Below are 16,659 nucleotides of genomic sequence, written 5' to 3'. Positions count from 1 at the left end.
GGGCTTTCGGATTCACTTGTTGCATCTGTGTTTCTAGATGATCCTAAATTTGAATGAAGTGCTATTCCTTCACTTCTAACCCTAGAGCAAATCTTTTTTGTAGAGTGCAACCCTAAAAAACCTTGTATATAGAGATACATAGTTTTCACTTAAATTGGTAGTAATTTCACTTTTATTCAGGCAAACAGAAAAATGATCCACACTTGCTGCTGTTTTATAGTTTTGGTGCTTAATAAAAGATATGCAGGTAACTGCCACCATAGAAACACTGCAGATTCTGACCTAAGTAAATATTTTGGGTGCTCTGGCAGCAAAAAAAATGGATTCCCTTGAAGTTCTTCCTCCTGCAGAATGTTTTCAGATCTGCGCCCAAGTCTGTCAGAGACCATCTGTGCAACAGAGCAACACATTCATTCCTACAGGGAGAGTTTTTCCCTAGGCTAGTGTGTAATTTCTCTCTGTGATTCAAGACAAACAGGGAAGTAAAGAACCCATTGCTGTTGGGTTGGGTTTAAATTAAAGGGCGTAGCTCAGGTGGAACCTTGCATAGGTAGGAGCTGGAGGAGAATAGCAATGTGTGAAATAAAAGGCATTGTAGTTTTGGGATTCTGCCCTATTTCTGAGGGAGAGCAACTTTAGTATGTGGTGATGAAATGAGTCAGGAAGATGGAGTCTCTGTCCCCTCTGCTTCCTGCCTCATGGTGTCATGGTGTTCTGTACATCTCTTCTGTGTTCCTTGATTTTCTTTAATAGGCTTTAAAGGAAACTTCTACTTTGCAGTACAGATGGTCACAAGGATGACCTTTGTTCTGATGTGATTTGCAGGTTGCCATCTCACCAAAGCAGATTTTAGGTGTTTTGGATTAGAGAATGGCCAGTTCTTTGCCAGCGTTGTTAACTTTCTTTTCCTTTCAGTTCTCAGGATTTCTACCAATGCTGGTCAGTGGAAAGAGCCTGCAAGCAAGGTGACCCATGCATTAGTCAATATTAGGTAAGGAGCAGAAGTTAATAACCATTCTAGAGATTTTTGTCCTGTGTGATTATATTCTTATAATGACATTTGTTGTGTTGAACCTGATTTTGAATTTGTTTGCTTTGTTGGGCAAAATTGCTGCTCTGAGCAGGGCTCACTGGGATAAAAGAGGGTCACCAGTCTTCGATTGTCCTTTTCCTGATGATTCTGTTCTGTAGACAGAGTGCTTTCAGAGCATCCCACAAGCTGTAATGAATTAATCCTCACAGCATCCTTGGGAGAATTTATGCAGTAGGGCACAATGCTGTGCTGTCAGGAAGACTGTGGTCCTAATGGATTTCTGCTGTGTGATTCTATTGCAATTCTATGAAGGTATGGAGAGAGGACTATGAGGCAGCTGTAATGAGCAGATTCCAAGCCTCTCTTAAAACTACAAGATTTTTGTGCGTATTTAAAACTGATTATTCAGGGACATTTTACAGTTTGTTTGAAATCATCCTTCTCACTCAAAGGCAGAAGTCATGCTCTACTTGTAAGGCTAGGGAATGTCTGGGGTATTCTTGTGCTCTGTTCCTCTGTGGCGGCAGTAATTTCGTGTCTTCTGAAGCTGCTTGTACTGAACAAAGCTGGAGCATGGGGTGCTGGGACAAGTGGCTCGTAGATCTGATTGATTGGAAAATGAAAGGAGAGAGAGAATTTACTTTTTGTCTGGCCTGTAAACAAACCAGAAAATAAATGAGTATTTATACCGAAAAAGCATCTGCCCATCACTGCCTTCCCATTTCCTAGATACTCTTTTCAAGAGGCTGGTGCCTTTCTATGTAACACCAGGTAGCTTAGTACTGCTACATTGCTAATGCTTGTCATCTTCCTCACTCCAATAGTGATGGTGTAGCGCAGGCTCTCTGAGGGCATCTTTCAAGACAGTCAATGTCTATAAACCACCTTAAAGGTTCCCCTAGTAAATCTGTAAGCTTAATAACATCACGTATATTTCCCAATGATTTATTTTTTTCTATCTTTATTTTTATTTTTTTGTAAACAGACATAAATGAGCGCTTGTGGGCAGATAGTGCACCCTGAATGAAGCAGCAGAACAGATAGCTGTTGGCAAAGTAATGTCATTTAATGTGACACAGTATCTGCCATGGGAATTCTCGGTGTACACAGGGAGAGATGTCTAAACTGGGAAGAGATTTAAAAAATAAAAAAATAAAAACAGCAAGAAAAGCCCAGGAAGAGATCATGGAAGGTTTGCGCTCACCTCTCCTTTGTGCAGCTAAGATTTTATGTTTGCTCATTTACTGTCAGCTTCACAGCTGGTTTTGTAAGATTGTCGTGTAACTGCAAAGGGTTACAACCAAAAAACTGGCATTGTGACAGCCCTCCCTGGCCAGCCTGCGTCAGACATGCTCAGCACACAGTGCTGTCTGCAACCAGCGGAGCCTCTAACATCTTTCTCTTGTAGACTTCTGGTAGATTTTCCCTTGCTCTGCCTCACTACTTATGTTAAAATTTCATCTGGTCTTTCACTTGCCTTTGCCGTTTTCATAAATGACTAATTTTGTCAGGGAGATTAGACAAGGTCTATGTTAGAGATGACTCAAGGCCTGGAGGGGGATTAGGCTTTAGAGTAGTTAGCCTGTTTGACTTATCCCCTTTCCTACCCCCCTCTAACCCCCAAGGAAAAAGAAATCTGCTTGTTTTTCACTTCTCATGTTAAAGAAATTACTAAAAATGTAAAGGGTTCTTTAACTGAGTGTATTTCAGAGCAGTCCATTGTTGGAAGATGAAGAAATCCAAAGGTGCTCCACTTGTGTGGGGGAAAAAAGAAAAGGGAAAATATGTGTGAAATCAGGGGCTTGTGATGATGCGATATTTCTTTTTTGCCTAAAGACTGAATTTAGGCATTTGAAAACCGCAGATCATGCGGCAGAAAAAGAGAAGAGGACAACTCCTCCAGGAATGCTGAGAGCCTTCCGAGGTCTGAAGCTTTCTGCAGCCTGTTGGGAAAAGCGTTTTGTCCCGCTCTGTCAGCTGCAGCAGTGTCCTTAGGCAGACTTTGTACCGAGGCCGTGTGCTTCTGCTGGACCAGGAGCGCACACCGGAGCCCTGCCTGCACACACACTTATGGCTCTGTGTTGCACACTGAGATGTTGCAAGCCCAAATCAGCCAAGAGAAACAGGGAGTGAGGATGCTTGAGAATAATAAACCCTGTGAGGCTGTCATGCTGATGGATTTATTGGAGAAACGGAGTATGTTAACACATGACAATATTATCATAGATGTACTTATCTTATGCGTTGTTAAGGACATGCACGTTTGAAGCTGATGTCGTTTCTGGTAGCATTGCCTGTTGATTATGCCCCTTTGTTTTCCCCTTAGGGTGGGAATACTGTTTCTTACTTGATGCCTTTACCACAAAGACAGTGAGCTTGGAGAAATCCTTCTCACATTAGATTTATTCTCAGCATGTTCTGTTGCTCTGGAAGGTTTTAAACAACAGGCAATTATTACCTGTTGTTTGCTGCACCAGTGCAGTGCAAAGTCACACTTTGGTTAGCTTACCTGATTTTTTTTTTAGTCCTTACTCCAGTGAAAAGAACAATCACAAACATTCTTTTCATTGAGTACTGAGAGATGGCAGGCGGTATTCCTATGTTCTCTCCATATTTCTTTTTAGATATGCTTCATGATTTCTGTCCAACTTAAAGAAAATGAAAATGTGAAGACAGAATAATAACCTCGCTTGGCTGAAATCTTGCATACCACGCTGGAATTAGTGATCTGTATTGCTGTCCTATACCATAACAGTGCTTAAACTAATATCTGTCTCTGCTTTACGTAAATAATTGAGATATGATGGACTGCAAGATATGGCTGTAGCACAAAGGGGGCTGAAATGAGAAGCTCTGGCAATTAGGGCTTTGAAAACTCACCTTCTCACCTCTAAGGAAGTAAGCAACTTTTGATACAAGTAATTTTTTTGAAGCTAATGAGCCTCTTTAAGATAACATTGTGCAGGTTTGCATTTAATGAGAGTGTTAATAATGCGGAGTTCAAAGGGGCACCTTCTGACTGCTTACTCAGTGAGGAAGGTGGCAGCTGAAGCCTCGTGTTCTTTTAATAGACTTTCTCCTGATCCGTAATTTTTTCTAAGTGAATAAATAGATTAACTCTGTGGTTAATAGACTGAATTCCCCACTGCTTGAAATTTGGTCCCGTCATCATTTTTAAAGCGGTTTTATTTTTCTCACTTGAAACGCTTTTAACAACCAGAGAGTATGTTTGTAGTATGGAATAGGTAGTAGGTTTCTTTTTTTCCCAAGCATGTTTTATGTGCTGTTGTAGCATCCCCTGCAATCCTCGTTTGGCTGCTTTCATTCACTTTCCCATTTTGCAGCTACGTCTGTTCCACACGAGCCACCCGGTGTGATGTTCCCTTTGCACAGGAGGGGCTCTTCTCGTGTGGCTGCTTTCGGGGTCATAAAAGAGAGGCTGGGGATTTGGAGGAGCTCTTAAAGCATTGTGTGGATGTATATGAAATGGTTATGCTTGCTGCAGAAGAACTCTGAAGGAACGTTTACAATTTGACTTAAGTGAAAGAAGGCCAATTTGGGCTGTGCTTGTTTGTGGTAGGTTACATGGAATCCTTGCTCTGATGGTGTACCTCATGTTAAATTACCTGCACTCCATAGAACTGCGCCTGCTGAAAGCCTGATAGAGGAAGAGGCTCCACCCAGAGATCTGTTTGAGACCAAGCAGCTGCAAGCAGTCCCTGTCATACCTTCAGTGTTGTCCTGCTTTACAGCGAGGAATTTATGGGGAGAGAAGGAGCTAAGCACTGCTGACCTAGCCGTGTTGTAATGGGTGGCTGTAGCATTTATGAAGATATATGAACGATGACCTGCTGACAGAAGTGTGCTTCTGTCTGGAGTGGAGGCCTATGGATTACAGTCTGCTGAGAGCGTGTTTTAAAATATGCGTATACTTCCTTCTCCCCTTCTCTCTGTCATTCTTTCTCTCCCACAGCCACACGTTTCTCTGAGATACAGCAGCAGCCTTGGTTAAGGCGCTCAGTTGTTCTTCCCTTCAGCAGCATTTGCTGGTGGCACCTAGATGCTGCTAGCACCTAGGTGCTGCTGCCTGAGCACCTAGAAGCCAGCCAGCAGAACTGCTGGGCTCGGACCCTTCGGTGCTGACAGCAGAGGGTGCTCCGGCCTCCAGGTTAGCTCGGCCTCAGCTGGAGCCTTTTTTAAACGCGACTGTGAGGGCTGCCACTGGTGGAATAACAGCTCCATTAAATTGTTCACTGAGGTGTGTTTAATGGTAATGACCTCTGACATGCTGTCACTGCTAATCAGTCGGGCTGAACTCAGATCAGGAGCTGGTACAAGACAGTTAACAAATTAGAAAAGTGAGGAAAAAAAAGGCAATGAAAGCCAAAGAGAAACTCATAAACATACTTTATTGGTACTTTAAATCCTAATATAATTTTGCTGGGGTTAAGGATCAAATTATTACTAAAAATTCCATAAGTGAAATTTCAAGATGCTTGCACTTAATTGAAGAATTAATTCATCAGATTTTTCAAGCAATGGCCTGAAAAAAAAGATGCTAAATAAGGATTCTGGCTTGAATTTAGGGATTTTTTAGTGATCTGTAATCACTCCTAATTAAGGAGCAAAGTTAGCAGGCCCTTCTTTTTGGTGCACGGGTTTGCTGTTGCATGCTTCTCTTGTTGCACAGGGATGCTGGCAGTGCAGAGCAGTTCCTGAGATAGCGCGGTGGCTGTGGAGGAGTGTGGTTGCTCAGAGTTCAGCTGCTGCTTGTCTTTCACCTGACCTTGTGGTCTCTGGTAGGGAAAGTTTAATCTGGGAGCTACAGATTTTGGCATGGACAGGTTATGGTGTTAGCTGGCATCTTGATAAAAGACAGGAGTAGATTCAAAGGCAAAGACCTCATTGGAAGACCAGTGTGACCAGCAGTGCAGTAATGGGAGAACAAAAAAAGAAGTGTTGTTATCTTGGGGTGCTTGTTTCATCTTTGCATAGCACTCTACCCATGCTGCCAGTATTTTTATTAACTTTAAGGGTTTTTCTCCAGTTGTGTAACTTGAATGTTTCATTGGTTTTGCAATACCTGATTTCTTGTCAAGGCAGTGGTGTTAGCTTTCAGCTATTGCTCTTTGTTTACTCGCTGATTCATCTCGGTATGCCTTGCTTACAGAGCACTAGCCAATTTCATTCTGCTGTAATTTTCCTTCATTCTTTTTCATTCATGCAGTTGCTTAATTAAATGTTGTCTCTGCCACTGGCCCAAATCCAAAGAACAAATCTGTTCACAGAGTGACAATGTATGGACCAATTCCACAGCACAGCAGCGTGGTTCTGTGAGTCAGGTGCATCCCAGGTTACCTTCCCCCTTTTTGCCAGTAACTTCCATTGCAGTTTGAGAGGTGACGCTTAGTGTCAAGCCTGTTTTCTCTTTCGGCTTAACACACCTTCTTCTTTTTTTACTCTTCTTGGGCAGAAAGGAAACCCTTCTGCACACAGCCGCCACGTGGCAGTCTCTTCTGAAGTTCAGCAGATATCTTAGTTGGTGTGATTCTCCTGAGGTGAACATCCCTCTGCAAAGTTTACTCACCTGTAAGCCTCCACCTTTCTGTTACTTTCTCAAAATCTGAACATTTTGGAAACTTAAGCAGGGTCTGTAGGCTCCTTAGCAGAGTTTATCTCCATTACTGAGGTATTGCTACTGAGATTTTGTCTACTCTTATTCAAATACAACTGATCTGTGAAAAGGGAAATTTGTCTGCACATCCTCTGCTGAATTCGTGTGTGCAGAGTGCAAGCTTGTAAGATGGAGTTAGTTGAGCTACTAGCAGGTCTTTCTTGATGACTTAGTGTTCAGAGTATTCAGCTTTGGAAACGTGTTTGGCACACAGTTTTCGGCTTTTGTGCTGGTGAATTCAGGGTCTGGAGCTTGGTGAGAGCAGTCACAAGAGGGAAGAAGTGAAAGGGAATTATCAGTGCAATTGTGGCCTCCTGCGTGATTAAGGTGAGTTTGCTTCACACCACAGTGCAAATTGTGTGGCAGCACAAGAAGTTCTGTCATCTTTTGTTTACCAAATACATTTCTCTGAAGAAACATAAAAATGGTGGGAAGCATATGTTAGCATTGGTAATGCCGTAGATTTATCTCAGAGGTGGACATAATATTTACTGGTCAGAAGTTATTTCTTGCCTCATTTGTTTGCAGATACCTTGGTCTTGAATTCCCTTGCTGAGCACAGGCAAGATTTGTGTGAGCTCAGTAATACATTAAAGTATATGCTGTGAAGCTAGGATGCATTTTTGTAAGCATCTAGTGCTTTTTCTTGCTGCGGTACAAAATCCAAAAAGATCCGCAGGTTTCTCACATTAAATGGTTGTATTGTTTCATTCTGCTTACAAAAACAGCCTTTATTATTTCTCTGGTATTGTAGCTGAGTTCAAATCCTAACTGACAGATTTTGGCCTGACATCTTTGTTGGTAGCCCTCTTGCAGCCAAGAAGCAAGGAAAGAACAGGTTTAGCAACCACCTTCTCTTGGCCCACAAAACTGGCGCTACTGGAACATGACTGAAGCACGGTTTGAAACAGCTGCTTATAGTTTGTCAGAACTTCGCCCATGCTGTTCTTATTCTTCGGGTAAATATAAGGGGCTCTGATCTCCGCTGGTCTCAAGTCTAGCTTTCTAGATTTGCTGTAATGGCAAGAGAACATTAAGCAGCTTTCTTCATAACCCAAACAATGTAAAATTATTGTGGGCTTAAATAACACCTTTATCCCTCAAAAAATGATGTTGAATAATGCTGCTTTGCTCTCTCTGTTTTAAAGAAATCTGTTGCTCACAGCAGCAGCCAGAATTATTATTCCCTCTGTAAGTCTGGGCTGTGGGATGTGTACTTATAAGAAAAGCTCTTAAAAATCCAGTAACATGTATTTCTTGTTATCTTCTACTAGTGGGGGGCCTCAAATTTGTTGTTTTTGTTCTCTAGAAATGCAAACGTCCTATTCTCTTAGTTCTTCCTTTAGGACTAAATTGACAAAGTACCTGCTCGTGAAGTACACCTGTTTGTTAGGGAAAGGAAGTACCTACCTTGAGCTAAAAGCAAGGATAATACGTTGTTAGCATGACTGCAGAGCTGCAGTCTGTTTGAAGACTGCACTAGAATCTGGAGCTCTGTTCCCAGGGAACTGTGAGAGGAGGGCATCTTATTTAGAAGCCTTTGTTCATTAAAAGAAACATGCATCCTAGCATTCGAAGTTAAAACGCTTGTTTAGGAGCTCTTCCTACTGAAGGCAGAGAACATCGTCTCACCTTACCAGCACAGCAGCTTTGCAGCCATCAGTAAATACCAGTTGGTATTGCCAGGGCTACGCCTATAGCAAGGTGAAAGTCAAATGCTACCTGGAGTGGAAAAAAGGGAGCTCGACTGAGTTGTGATTTTTTTCCTCCAAAGTGTAAAAATATTTTGGGCTCAGATGTGCATATGTCCAGTCAGAGACCATAAGAAACATCCAGGGTCCAGCTGCTGTAAGTTCTGTTGGCTGAAGAGCCAGGATATTTGGGAGAAAGCCCCTGTTTGAGAGTGCAAGAATTTCCTATTTCTATTTTTTTATTACTTTGCCTAGCTCTTGTAGCTGGAAGTATAATTCAGAAAATGATGGGGCAGTGCTTCTGAGGTATCCATGTCTTCCTCAGCTTTGAGGCCAGACTTGAGGGAAGCTCGTCCTATTGCCTGTCTCAGGGGAAGCTAGCTGGGAAGGTTTAGCAGTCGCAGTGCCCACATGCCTGACAGTTTCTCACCTGTCAAAGCCAAATAGATTAAGGCAGTGGTGATCCAACGAAAATCACCTGTGATGGGCATCAGATTTTTGATATCTCATGCTAATAAGGCTTTCGTTGAAGGATGCTGCTCTGGGGCAAAAACTGCTCTGGTGTGCTTTGTCAGATGTATTCTGTGATCTGTGGAAAGCTGGTATAAATTGACCATGTGGCTGAACAGGAGGGTTCACCTACCATTCATTGCTGCTAGCAATGATTGCAAACTGTTTTGCTAATAAGAGTAGCCACTGCCTGGAGTTTCAGTCCAAGTACTGGGCTTGAGAGTTGGCAGTGAGTCTTGAGCCAGAGGTTGCTGATGTGTTGCAGGGGGCCTCACCGCACTGGATTTCTGTTTGATAAGGTATAAAAACAATTTGTTTCAAATGTGCCTTGTTTTGAGGATGGTCAAATGTGGAATGACCTGAAAAGCTCCCTGGCAGTTTTTTTGGCTTGACTTTGCTAGAAGACTTTGAAAACCCAAAAGCTTTGTCATCTTGCTGCTTTAGTGATTAATTAGGTCATCATTTTGTGTTAATTACAGTGACATTTTTCTTCTGATCTGTTGGATTATAGAATGGAGTGCAATGCAACTTTTTGTGCCCAAGTGAGAGATGATTTCAAACTTTAGAACAGAATTTCAACGGTGTCTTTGGGCACCGTGGAAAAAAAACACTTCTATCTACTGTCGAAGAGGTAGCTGGGGTGTGCTTTGAGGGCAGGAGAAATGCCTTTTGGCAACATCACGAGTTTCTTTAGAATAAGACTTTGGATGAGAAACTTTAAACTGAATCCTTTTTCCAAAAGGTTGTGTTGTGTTAATTAATGTAAAACTCTTGCTGCTGACAGAGGAGGTGTGAATATGATATAACTTCCACAGTGCCCTTCATGGGGCGTCTTGAGCAGGGTACTATACATACTCAAAGAACAACTGCCTTTACTTATACTTCTTAAAAGAAAATATTTAATGCTCTCCTTAAAATTTTGCAGTGCTGCTTGCTTTGGAATCTGGAGCCACAAAACAAGAAAGCTCCAAGATCTTAAGTTTGACCATAAAATAAAAGAAGTCAGAGCGCGGTCCTAGAGGTGCTTCCCAAACTCTTCTCAAAATAGGTGATCTAAAAGTGGAACAGGTTGAGCAGTCACCGTCTTTGGAGTTATTCACATCTTGCCTGGACAAAGCTGTGAGCAACCTGGTGTCAGACCGGATAACCTCCAAAGGTCCCTTCCAACCAACCCATCCTGTGGTTCTGCAGAGAGCAGCCTCTTTCCTGCCTGGACAAATGTAAGAAAGAGAAGGAGGCTAGTTTTGTTTGGCTTCTCAGTGCTATGTATTTACTCTGGATCCAGCAGATGGATGCCGAATAGAGCAGTTCTTTAAATCAAGAGGAGCTTGTGGTGCTCGACATCTACTTTCTTTCTCTGTAAGGGGTGAAAACCTGAGGACTCGCAGTGTGTGTTGCTGCAGATGCCTGGTGTTGTCTGCTGGCTGTGAACTTGTCAGCCAACGGGGTCCTGCTGGTGGGGTCTGACTATGCAACTCAGTCATTTGTGAGAAGAAGCTATTCCAGTATGATTAATGCTGTGGTTGATGATGAGGACAGAAAGCGCTTCTTTGAATAATGCCTATAATGGCATATTCCCCTGTGTGTGTGTTTAAAGGAAGAGTCTATGGTTATATGAAATCGAGGGCATTTAAGAGGCAGTTAATGACAAGTGAAAATGATAGCTAGGGTAGATTAATTGTTAAATGAATTGTGCCTGTGCTTGCTGTCATTTTAATGTGGTATCAGTCTAATTATAAGTATGATGTTATGTAGCAGGAAGGCATCAGGAAACAGTTCTATGTGTTTGTCTTCAGGCCAGAAGAGTTTAAAGGCTTAGCCATAAGGAGGTTTTTTTCAAGTGTAGCCATCTCTTGCTGTGTCTTTCTTATCATCTAGAGTAACCAAATCTGTATTTTGAATAATTTTGTATTAATAAATCCTTCCCCAGACCTTCCTGACAATGTAGTAAAACAATCTTTACTCGTAATCAGTTAAATATGGGTTTTGTTTGAGTTGTTTTCTGGTTGAGACTGTACCACTTGAATTTGGTCTGAAACACAGCTCGTGGATTTTTTTTTTTACATTTTTTTTTTCCTCTGCACTTTATCTCCACCACTCTTTATTTAGCTATGATTTGGCATGGAGCTACTTTACATTAATGCCTGCAACCTGAGCTGGGCATGAAGGAAATAACCAGGATGGAAGAGGCAGCCAGGCGTAGGTCTCATCTCGTCTTTAGTTGTGCTGCCAGCAGCAGATTGTACAGACAGAGGAAATCCATCTTTTGAATGGGCTCGGGGTGGCAGTGGGGCAGGAAGGTGCTGGCAGAAGCTGCATGTCTCTAGTAATCCTTTTTCATGCATGGTCCTTAGTCGTGGCCGAGTTGAGTGAATGTTGTGAAGTTTCCAGATCATATGAGAAGTTGCCGTATGTCTTTTGGTAGAGTTCAGCCATCTCTGTAAGCCTGCTAATCTTCCGTATCCAAACTGCTCGCTTGAGAACAGTAATACTGCTACACAGGGAGACAAGAGAACATGCAGAAGAGATGCTTTCCCATGGAGAGAAAAGGCCTTCAAAATCATGTTCCAGGTTGAACTTGGATGGGTAGAGGCGCAGACACTGGCCGGAGGAGCCGTCATCCTTCCCTTCAAAAGGACACTTAGGGTGTGCTTTGCACGGTCCAGCAAAATGAAAGCGAAGGCTTACTAACATATTGGGAAACAAGCAAGTGGAGCAGCTTCTGAAGCTAAAAGGTAGTTTGTCACGTGGACAAACAGGCATGGCGTGTCATGAATAAATAAAAGTTGGAAGTCACGGGATTTCTAACACTGAAAGCACTGAGGGTATGGAGCACTCTTATGTTTAGTTAGAGCGATGCAATCTAAGCAGATCCGTTTGGAATTAGTCAGGGAAGGATAATCTTGTAGCTGAGGATATGAGAGGTCAGAGAGGAGGAGCATCCTGGCTGTGTGCTGGGGGAGCCCAGGTAGGAGAAGCCTGCTGAGGTTTTCTGAGAAGGGCTGGAAGTTTCTTGTTCCCCTACCACCCCCACATTACTACTGATGTCAGCTACAGGGCATTACTGAGATGGCTCAAACCCAAGGGGCTGGACAGTGAATTAAAACGCGGTTTAAATAGCCAAGTAAATAGCATTGTAGATTTTTCTTAAGTATAAGGGTTGTGAAAACTTGTCGCATCTTTCCGTAAGTTATTTTCTTCCTGCATCAGTGATTCAGAGCCTATTAGTGCTAATAGGCTAGCTGCTTCGGAAAGACTGATGCCACTCCTTCCCGTCAGTCAGGGATCACTTCTCCACTAAAGGAAGACAGTGAATGTCTTCTGTAAAATTCAGGGGCCGGCTAACAAATTGCAGTTTAGAATACATTACAGATGATGAATGTGATCTCCTTAAAGGGAAATCTATTCGTTTGACTTAGTGCTCTTACGATTAATTGCTTGCCAGATTAAATTGCTCCATAAAACGCACACTACTTTATTCGATCTCTTCATGATGAGATTAGCTAGGCCATGCTGGTTCTTTGTATGTTAATTACAATGGTATTTTCTACTTCTATTTAATTATTAAATTGTTCAGCACAGCATGCTTTCTCCTAGCCTCAGGAAAGATGTCTGTATTTTTCTTTTGACCATTGTTTGGTAACCCTTCACCCCCTTTTCCAGAAACAGATTCCTTTGCAGGGGGATCACATGTTGTAAGAAGATACGTTCTGAGATTTTTCTGTGTTTTCTCTCCTGTGCTACATGGGAATGGTACTAGCCCCGCATAGGCTCCCCATGTAACAATCGAGGGCAAGAAATGAAGAATATCTGAAACGAAACTATGGAGGCCAACAGGAAATAATTTGAGGAAAACTTCAGAAAAAAGCCATTTTCAGCTCTCTGTGTAGAACTTGTCCAGGTCTCCGGGATATTAGTCTGTTCCTGGACTACACATGCAACTACCCCTGTATGCATGCACAAAGTAACTCCTGTACTTATACAACACTGAGCTATTGGGATTTGCACATAACCTAATGTTCCCACAGCAGTGTTCTTTTTCTTTTTTTTCCTTTTTTCTTGTTTTTTCTTCTGCTTTTAAAATCATTCATGTCTCTTGATCTAAAGTGAGGGATTCTCTCTTACCAGCTACAATATCTATTTTTGATTTTCTCTCAACTCACATACCACTCCCTGTGTGCTGCTTCCTCCCAACACACACTGTCCCCATGGAAGCATTCCCAGCATTCTACTGGGATTGATCCCCAAAGGCAAATTTTTGTATTAATTAATCTAGTCTTTTATTTGCTGTGTATTCAGAGCTAAGAAAATTCAAAAAAGGTGTAGCGGAACTAGGAATGTTTCAGGAAGGGATAATGAAGAGTGACTGAAGGAATGGAACCAAATGTGTTATGGAGAGCATTTGTATACATGACAATGCTTCAATCTGGAGGAGAGATGGCAGAGAATAAAAGACTTTATAAGACAGTAAACGTCATAAGGAAGAGCAGCGGCGAGAAGAGGGTGCATCAGAAGATCAAATAAGTTAAAACCAAAGAGATGCTGTTTTGTGTAAAACTTAGTTAAGCTACGGAATAGCTAAAAGGTTGTGTGAATTTAAGGCAGTGATTATGTAAGCTAATGGAGGAAAATTCCGTTACTCACTACTGATCATACAGATATTGGCTTGCCTCAGGTGTCACCTTGAGCTGCTTGGGATTGGAAGCCAGAGTTCGTTTTGAGGCAGCAGCACTTTATTCTTGTCCTGTTTTTATACTGTTCCTTCAGTTTCTGTTTCTTTCAGACTCAGGAAAGCGAGCTGGCCTTTGCTACCTGGCTCAGTGTGGCAGTTTTTAATGTTTATGTAAATTTTATCTGTCAGCAACTTCTCAGGCATCAGCTATTTACTTCAAAGCCTTTACCAAGGGTAAGGCAACATGCCAGCATCCCTGTCCTGCTACTTTTGGGATGAAAGAGAACATTTCACTTGCAATCACCTGTCTGGGTTATATGTACGGTTTCTTAAATTGGCCACTACTGTTGCGTCGAGGAGGCTGAAATCCCATGCTAAATGTCTGTTGGGGTTCACTGTTATGGCAAGGAGTCACTTGCTGTCATTTTGACCCATGTCAGCTTTGCATATGGAAAACAAGGCCTCCAAACCTTCCTGTGGCTTTCTGCTGCTGCTTGCGTGCGGTTGTCCTTGGTGATTTATTTGGAAGAGGGATGCCTGAGATGACTGCTTTCCTTCAAGCTGGTCTCTGGTACAGCAGCCACTGGCAGTGTTCTGGGGATGGCAGAGAAGTGTGTCAGTGTTGGAGCACTGGTGGAGAGGCGAGTAGAATGATGAACCTTGGAAGATTTTTCTTCCCTTGTGATTTTACTTCAGAATTTCAATCATCTTCACTTTTCCTTTTTCTTTTTTTTTTTTCCTTCCTCCGAGTAGAATGATGAACCTTGGAAGATTTTTCTTCCCTTGTGATTTTACTTCAGAATTTCAATCATCTTCACTTTTCCTTTTTCTTTTTTTTTTTCCTTCCTCCTTCCAGAAAGAACTCAGGAGGAGCTGTCAGGATCATGAACTCATAAGTCTCATGAAAGTGAAAACCATGCCAGCTGAGCGAGGCATGATTTTAATTAAGACTAACAGGATTTTTTGCCTTTTTTCTTTCTTGCTAGCCCTAATTCAAATACATCTGTTGAGAAGAAAGGTCTTTCCTCGTTCAGCATCCTATAGTTTGTCAGCTAAAGAAGGATGAGTTGTTGGCACCTTAAGATTTTAAAAATAAGAAAATAAAGGCCCTTAGTATTTTGTTTCAGTAAGGGGACAGATGTTTTCACTCGAGCCTTTGCAGAGTGATGAATTGAACAGGGACATAATCTAGTTTTTCTGCTGCAGGTTACTGTTTAAAGGAAGTACATGATGGATAATTTATCACTCATTCATTTTTCTTTTTGAATACTGCAGATCCTCCTGCACTGCTCTATAAATAGAAATCTCTGAAGACAAACCTCAATTTCACTAAATCCAAAATCATCAGTTCTCATTCAGCGCACAAGTTAGATGGGTTAGGAAAACAAATGGATCAGGGTGAGACCTCTGCTGTGAGTGCCTCAAATAATGATCTGTGCTTTGTGAAGAGCATTTATCTATGAAGACCAGCTACGGTGGATTAAAAGTGCATTATCTGGAAAGAGGCAGATGCGAAGCAGCGCATCGTACTGTTATCTGCCAGCCCTTGTTGGCCCAGCTGTGGGCACTGGCTGTGTCTGCACGGAGGTGAGGACCTAAGGCTCCAACTGATTTTCCTGCTCGGTGTTGGTCTTGCCAGGCTAGCTCTGCCCCTCTCTGCGCTGCCTGCTGCAGGTACCTACACAGCAGAGACTGCAAGTGCCTGCTTTGTAGTATGCCGCTGACCTGACTAAGTGCCAGGCTGAATTTACCTCCCATCCGTTTCCTCCCTAATCCATGGTGCCTCTGACAGAGAAAGCCATCTGTGTTACTGCCGCTTTATCATAGCTTGGGGAGTGAAATAAAGCAGAGCTATAGTCTTGCTTGCAGTCTGATGTTTTTGAAGCAGTTTAGGTGACCTGTCGCATGGAAACAGCCCTCACTGTTTAGCCTATAAAGGAGGCCAGTACAATGTTCCTCGCCATGCTGGGTGCCAAAGGTGCCTCTGGTTCACATCTTTCTAAGCAAACCTTTGCTTCTGCATTGTCAGCTATTCAGTTGAAAGGGTTTGCTCAGAGGGGAATGATGCTGCTGTGGAACCCTACTAAGACCCCATCTGCTAAGAGCTTGTATTGATTTGTGTCTTAGTTTATAAAAGCCTTCAATTCTCCTTGTGTAAATGCCATAAATAATGCATATATACTAGATGGAATGTGCTGTAGGAACATCCCAGATATCATTTTGGTCTGGGTTGAACTGAGCTAATCTAATCATGGTTAGGAGTTTCTCAATAGCTGCGAAGCAGAAAGTATATTGTCTTATTCTATTTTAATGTATTAGTCAACCCACAGAGGTGGGAAGATAGGTATTTGAAAGTGGTAATCAACCTTATAAAACAACATCTTTTAATGTTAAAATATTATAAAACTTCATCTGAAACTCATTGAAAATCACATATAAACACACAGTGTAAGTATAGTGAAATCCAGTCCTGTGCCTGTGATTTGTCTACATAATCCCCACATTTGTATGCTTCTTTGTCAGGACTGCAGTTCTTCTGAGCCTGTACATATATATACTAAATAAATCATTTTCCCCACTCATAGCAAACTGCCTTTTTGTGCTAGCAACATTGCAGAATGCATTTTAGTAGGGGGTGTTGCTGAATAATTTGTTCCTTTGAGATTCCATGGGCTTAAGGGCACCAAAATGTATTTTGGGTTGGACTAGGTCCAAATCTGTATGAGAACTTCTTGGCAGTCTTCTGGAAACTATATGGCAGTTTTAGAGGTGACCTGTTTATAGAAATTTAATTGGATTTTTTCTCCATTTTGTCTGTTATGTGTAAAGAAAGCAAATAGGCAGAGGGATGTGGTATTTGTTAGACTGAGGATTTTTTCCTTGCACTACTAGAAATACCCAGCGTATCATGGCTGTGGAAGGAGGATGATTTCATTTCAGAATGTTCTGTGGTCATGGGAGCTTTGGCTCTCCTCTGCACTGGGGAGATCAACTGATGGACAGTGGCTCCTGCAGAGGAGAGCAAACGTATTTCCATGCCCATAAATTTGTTCTAATAATGATTCTCTGGCGGTTACTT

The 16,659-nt window shown here is 42.1% G+C and overlaps 1 protein-coding gene across 5 annotated transcripts in view; it reads left to right on the top strand.

Moving 5' to 3' along the window:
* The window catches only part of C5H10orf76 (chromosome 5 C10orf76 homolog), a 108,676-nt gene that overhangs the window by 51,105 nt on the left and 40,912 nt on the right, over positions 1 to 16,659 (top strand). For 4 of the 5 annotated variants that reach the window (XM_021400553.1, XM_021400551.1, XM_021400554.1 and 1 more), the window contains exon 23: positions 916 to 991. In XM_021400553.1, coding sequence (XP_021256228.1) covers positions 916 to 991 — 76 coding nt within the window. Of the gene's footprint in view, positions 1 to 915; positions 992 to 2,018; positions 2,044 to 16,659 lie in introns of those variants that run through there. The other variant, XM_021400556.1, reaches the window with a different exon arrangement.

This window comes from Numida meleagris, chromosome 5, assembly GCF_002078875.1.
Source record: "Numida meleagris isolate 19003 breed g44 Domestic line chromosome 5, NumMel1.0, whole genome shotgun sequence".
NCBI lineage: Eukaryota > Metazoa > Chordata > Aves > Galliformes > Numididae > Numida > Numida meleagris.
This window is presented reverse-complemented; position numbering and strand designations above follow the sequence as displayed.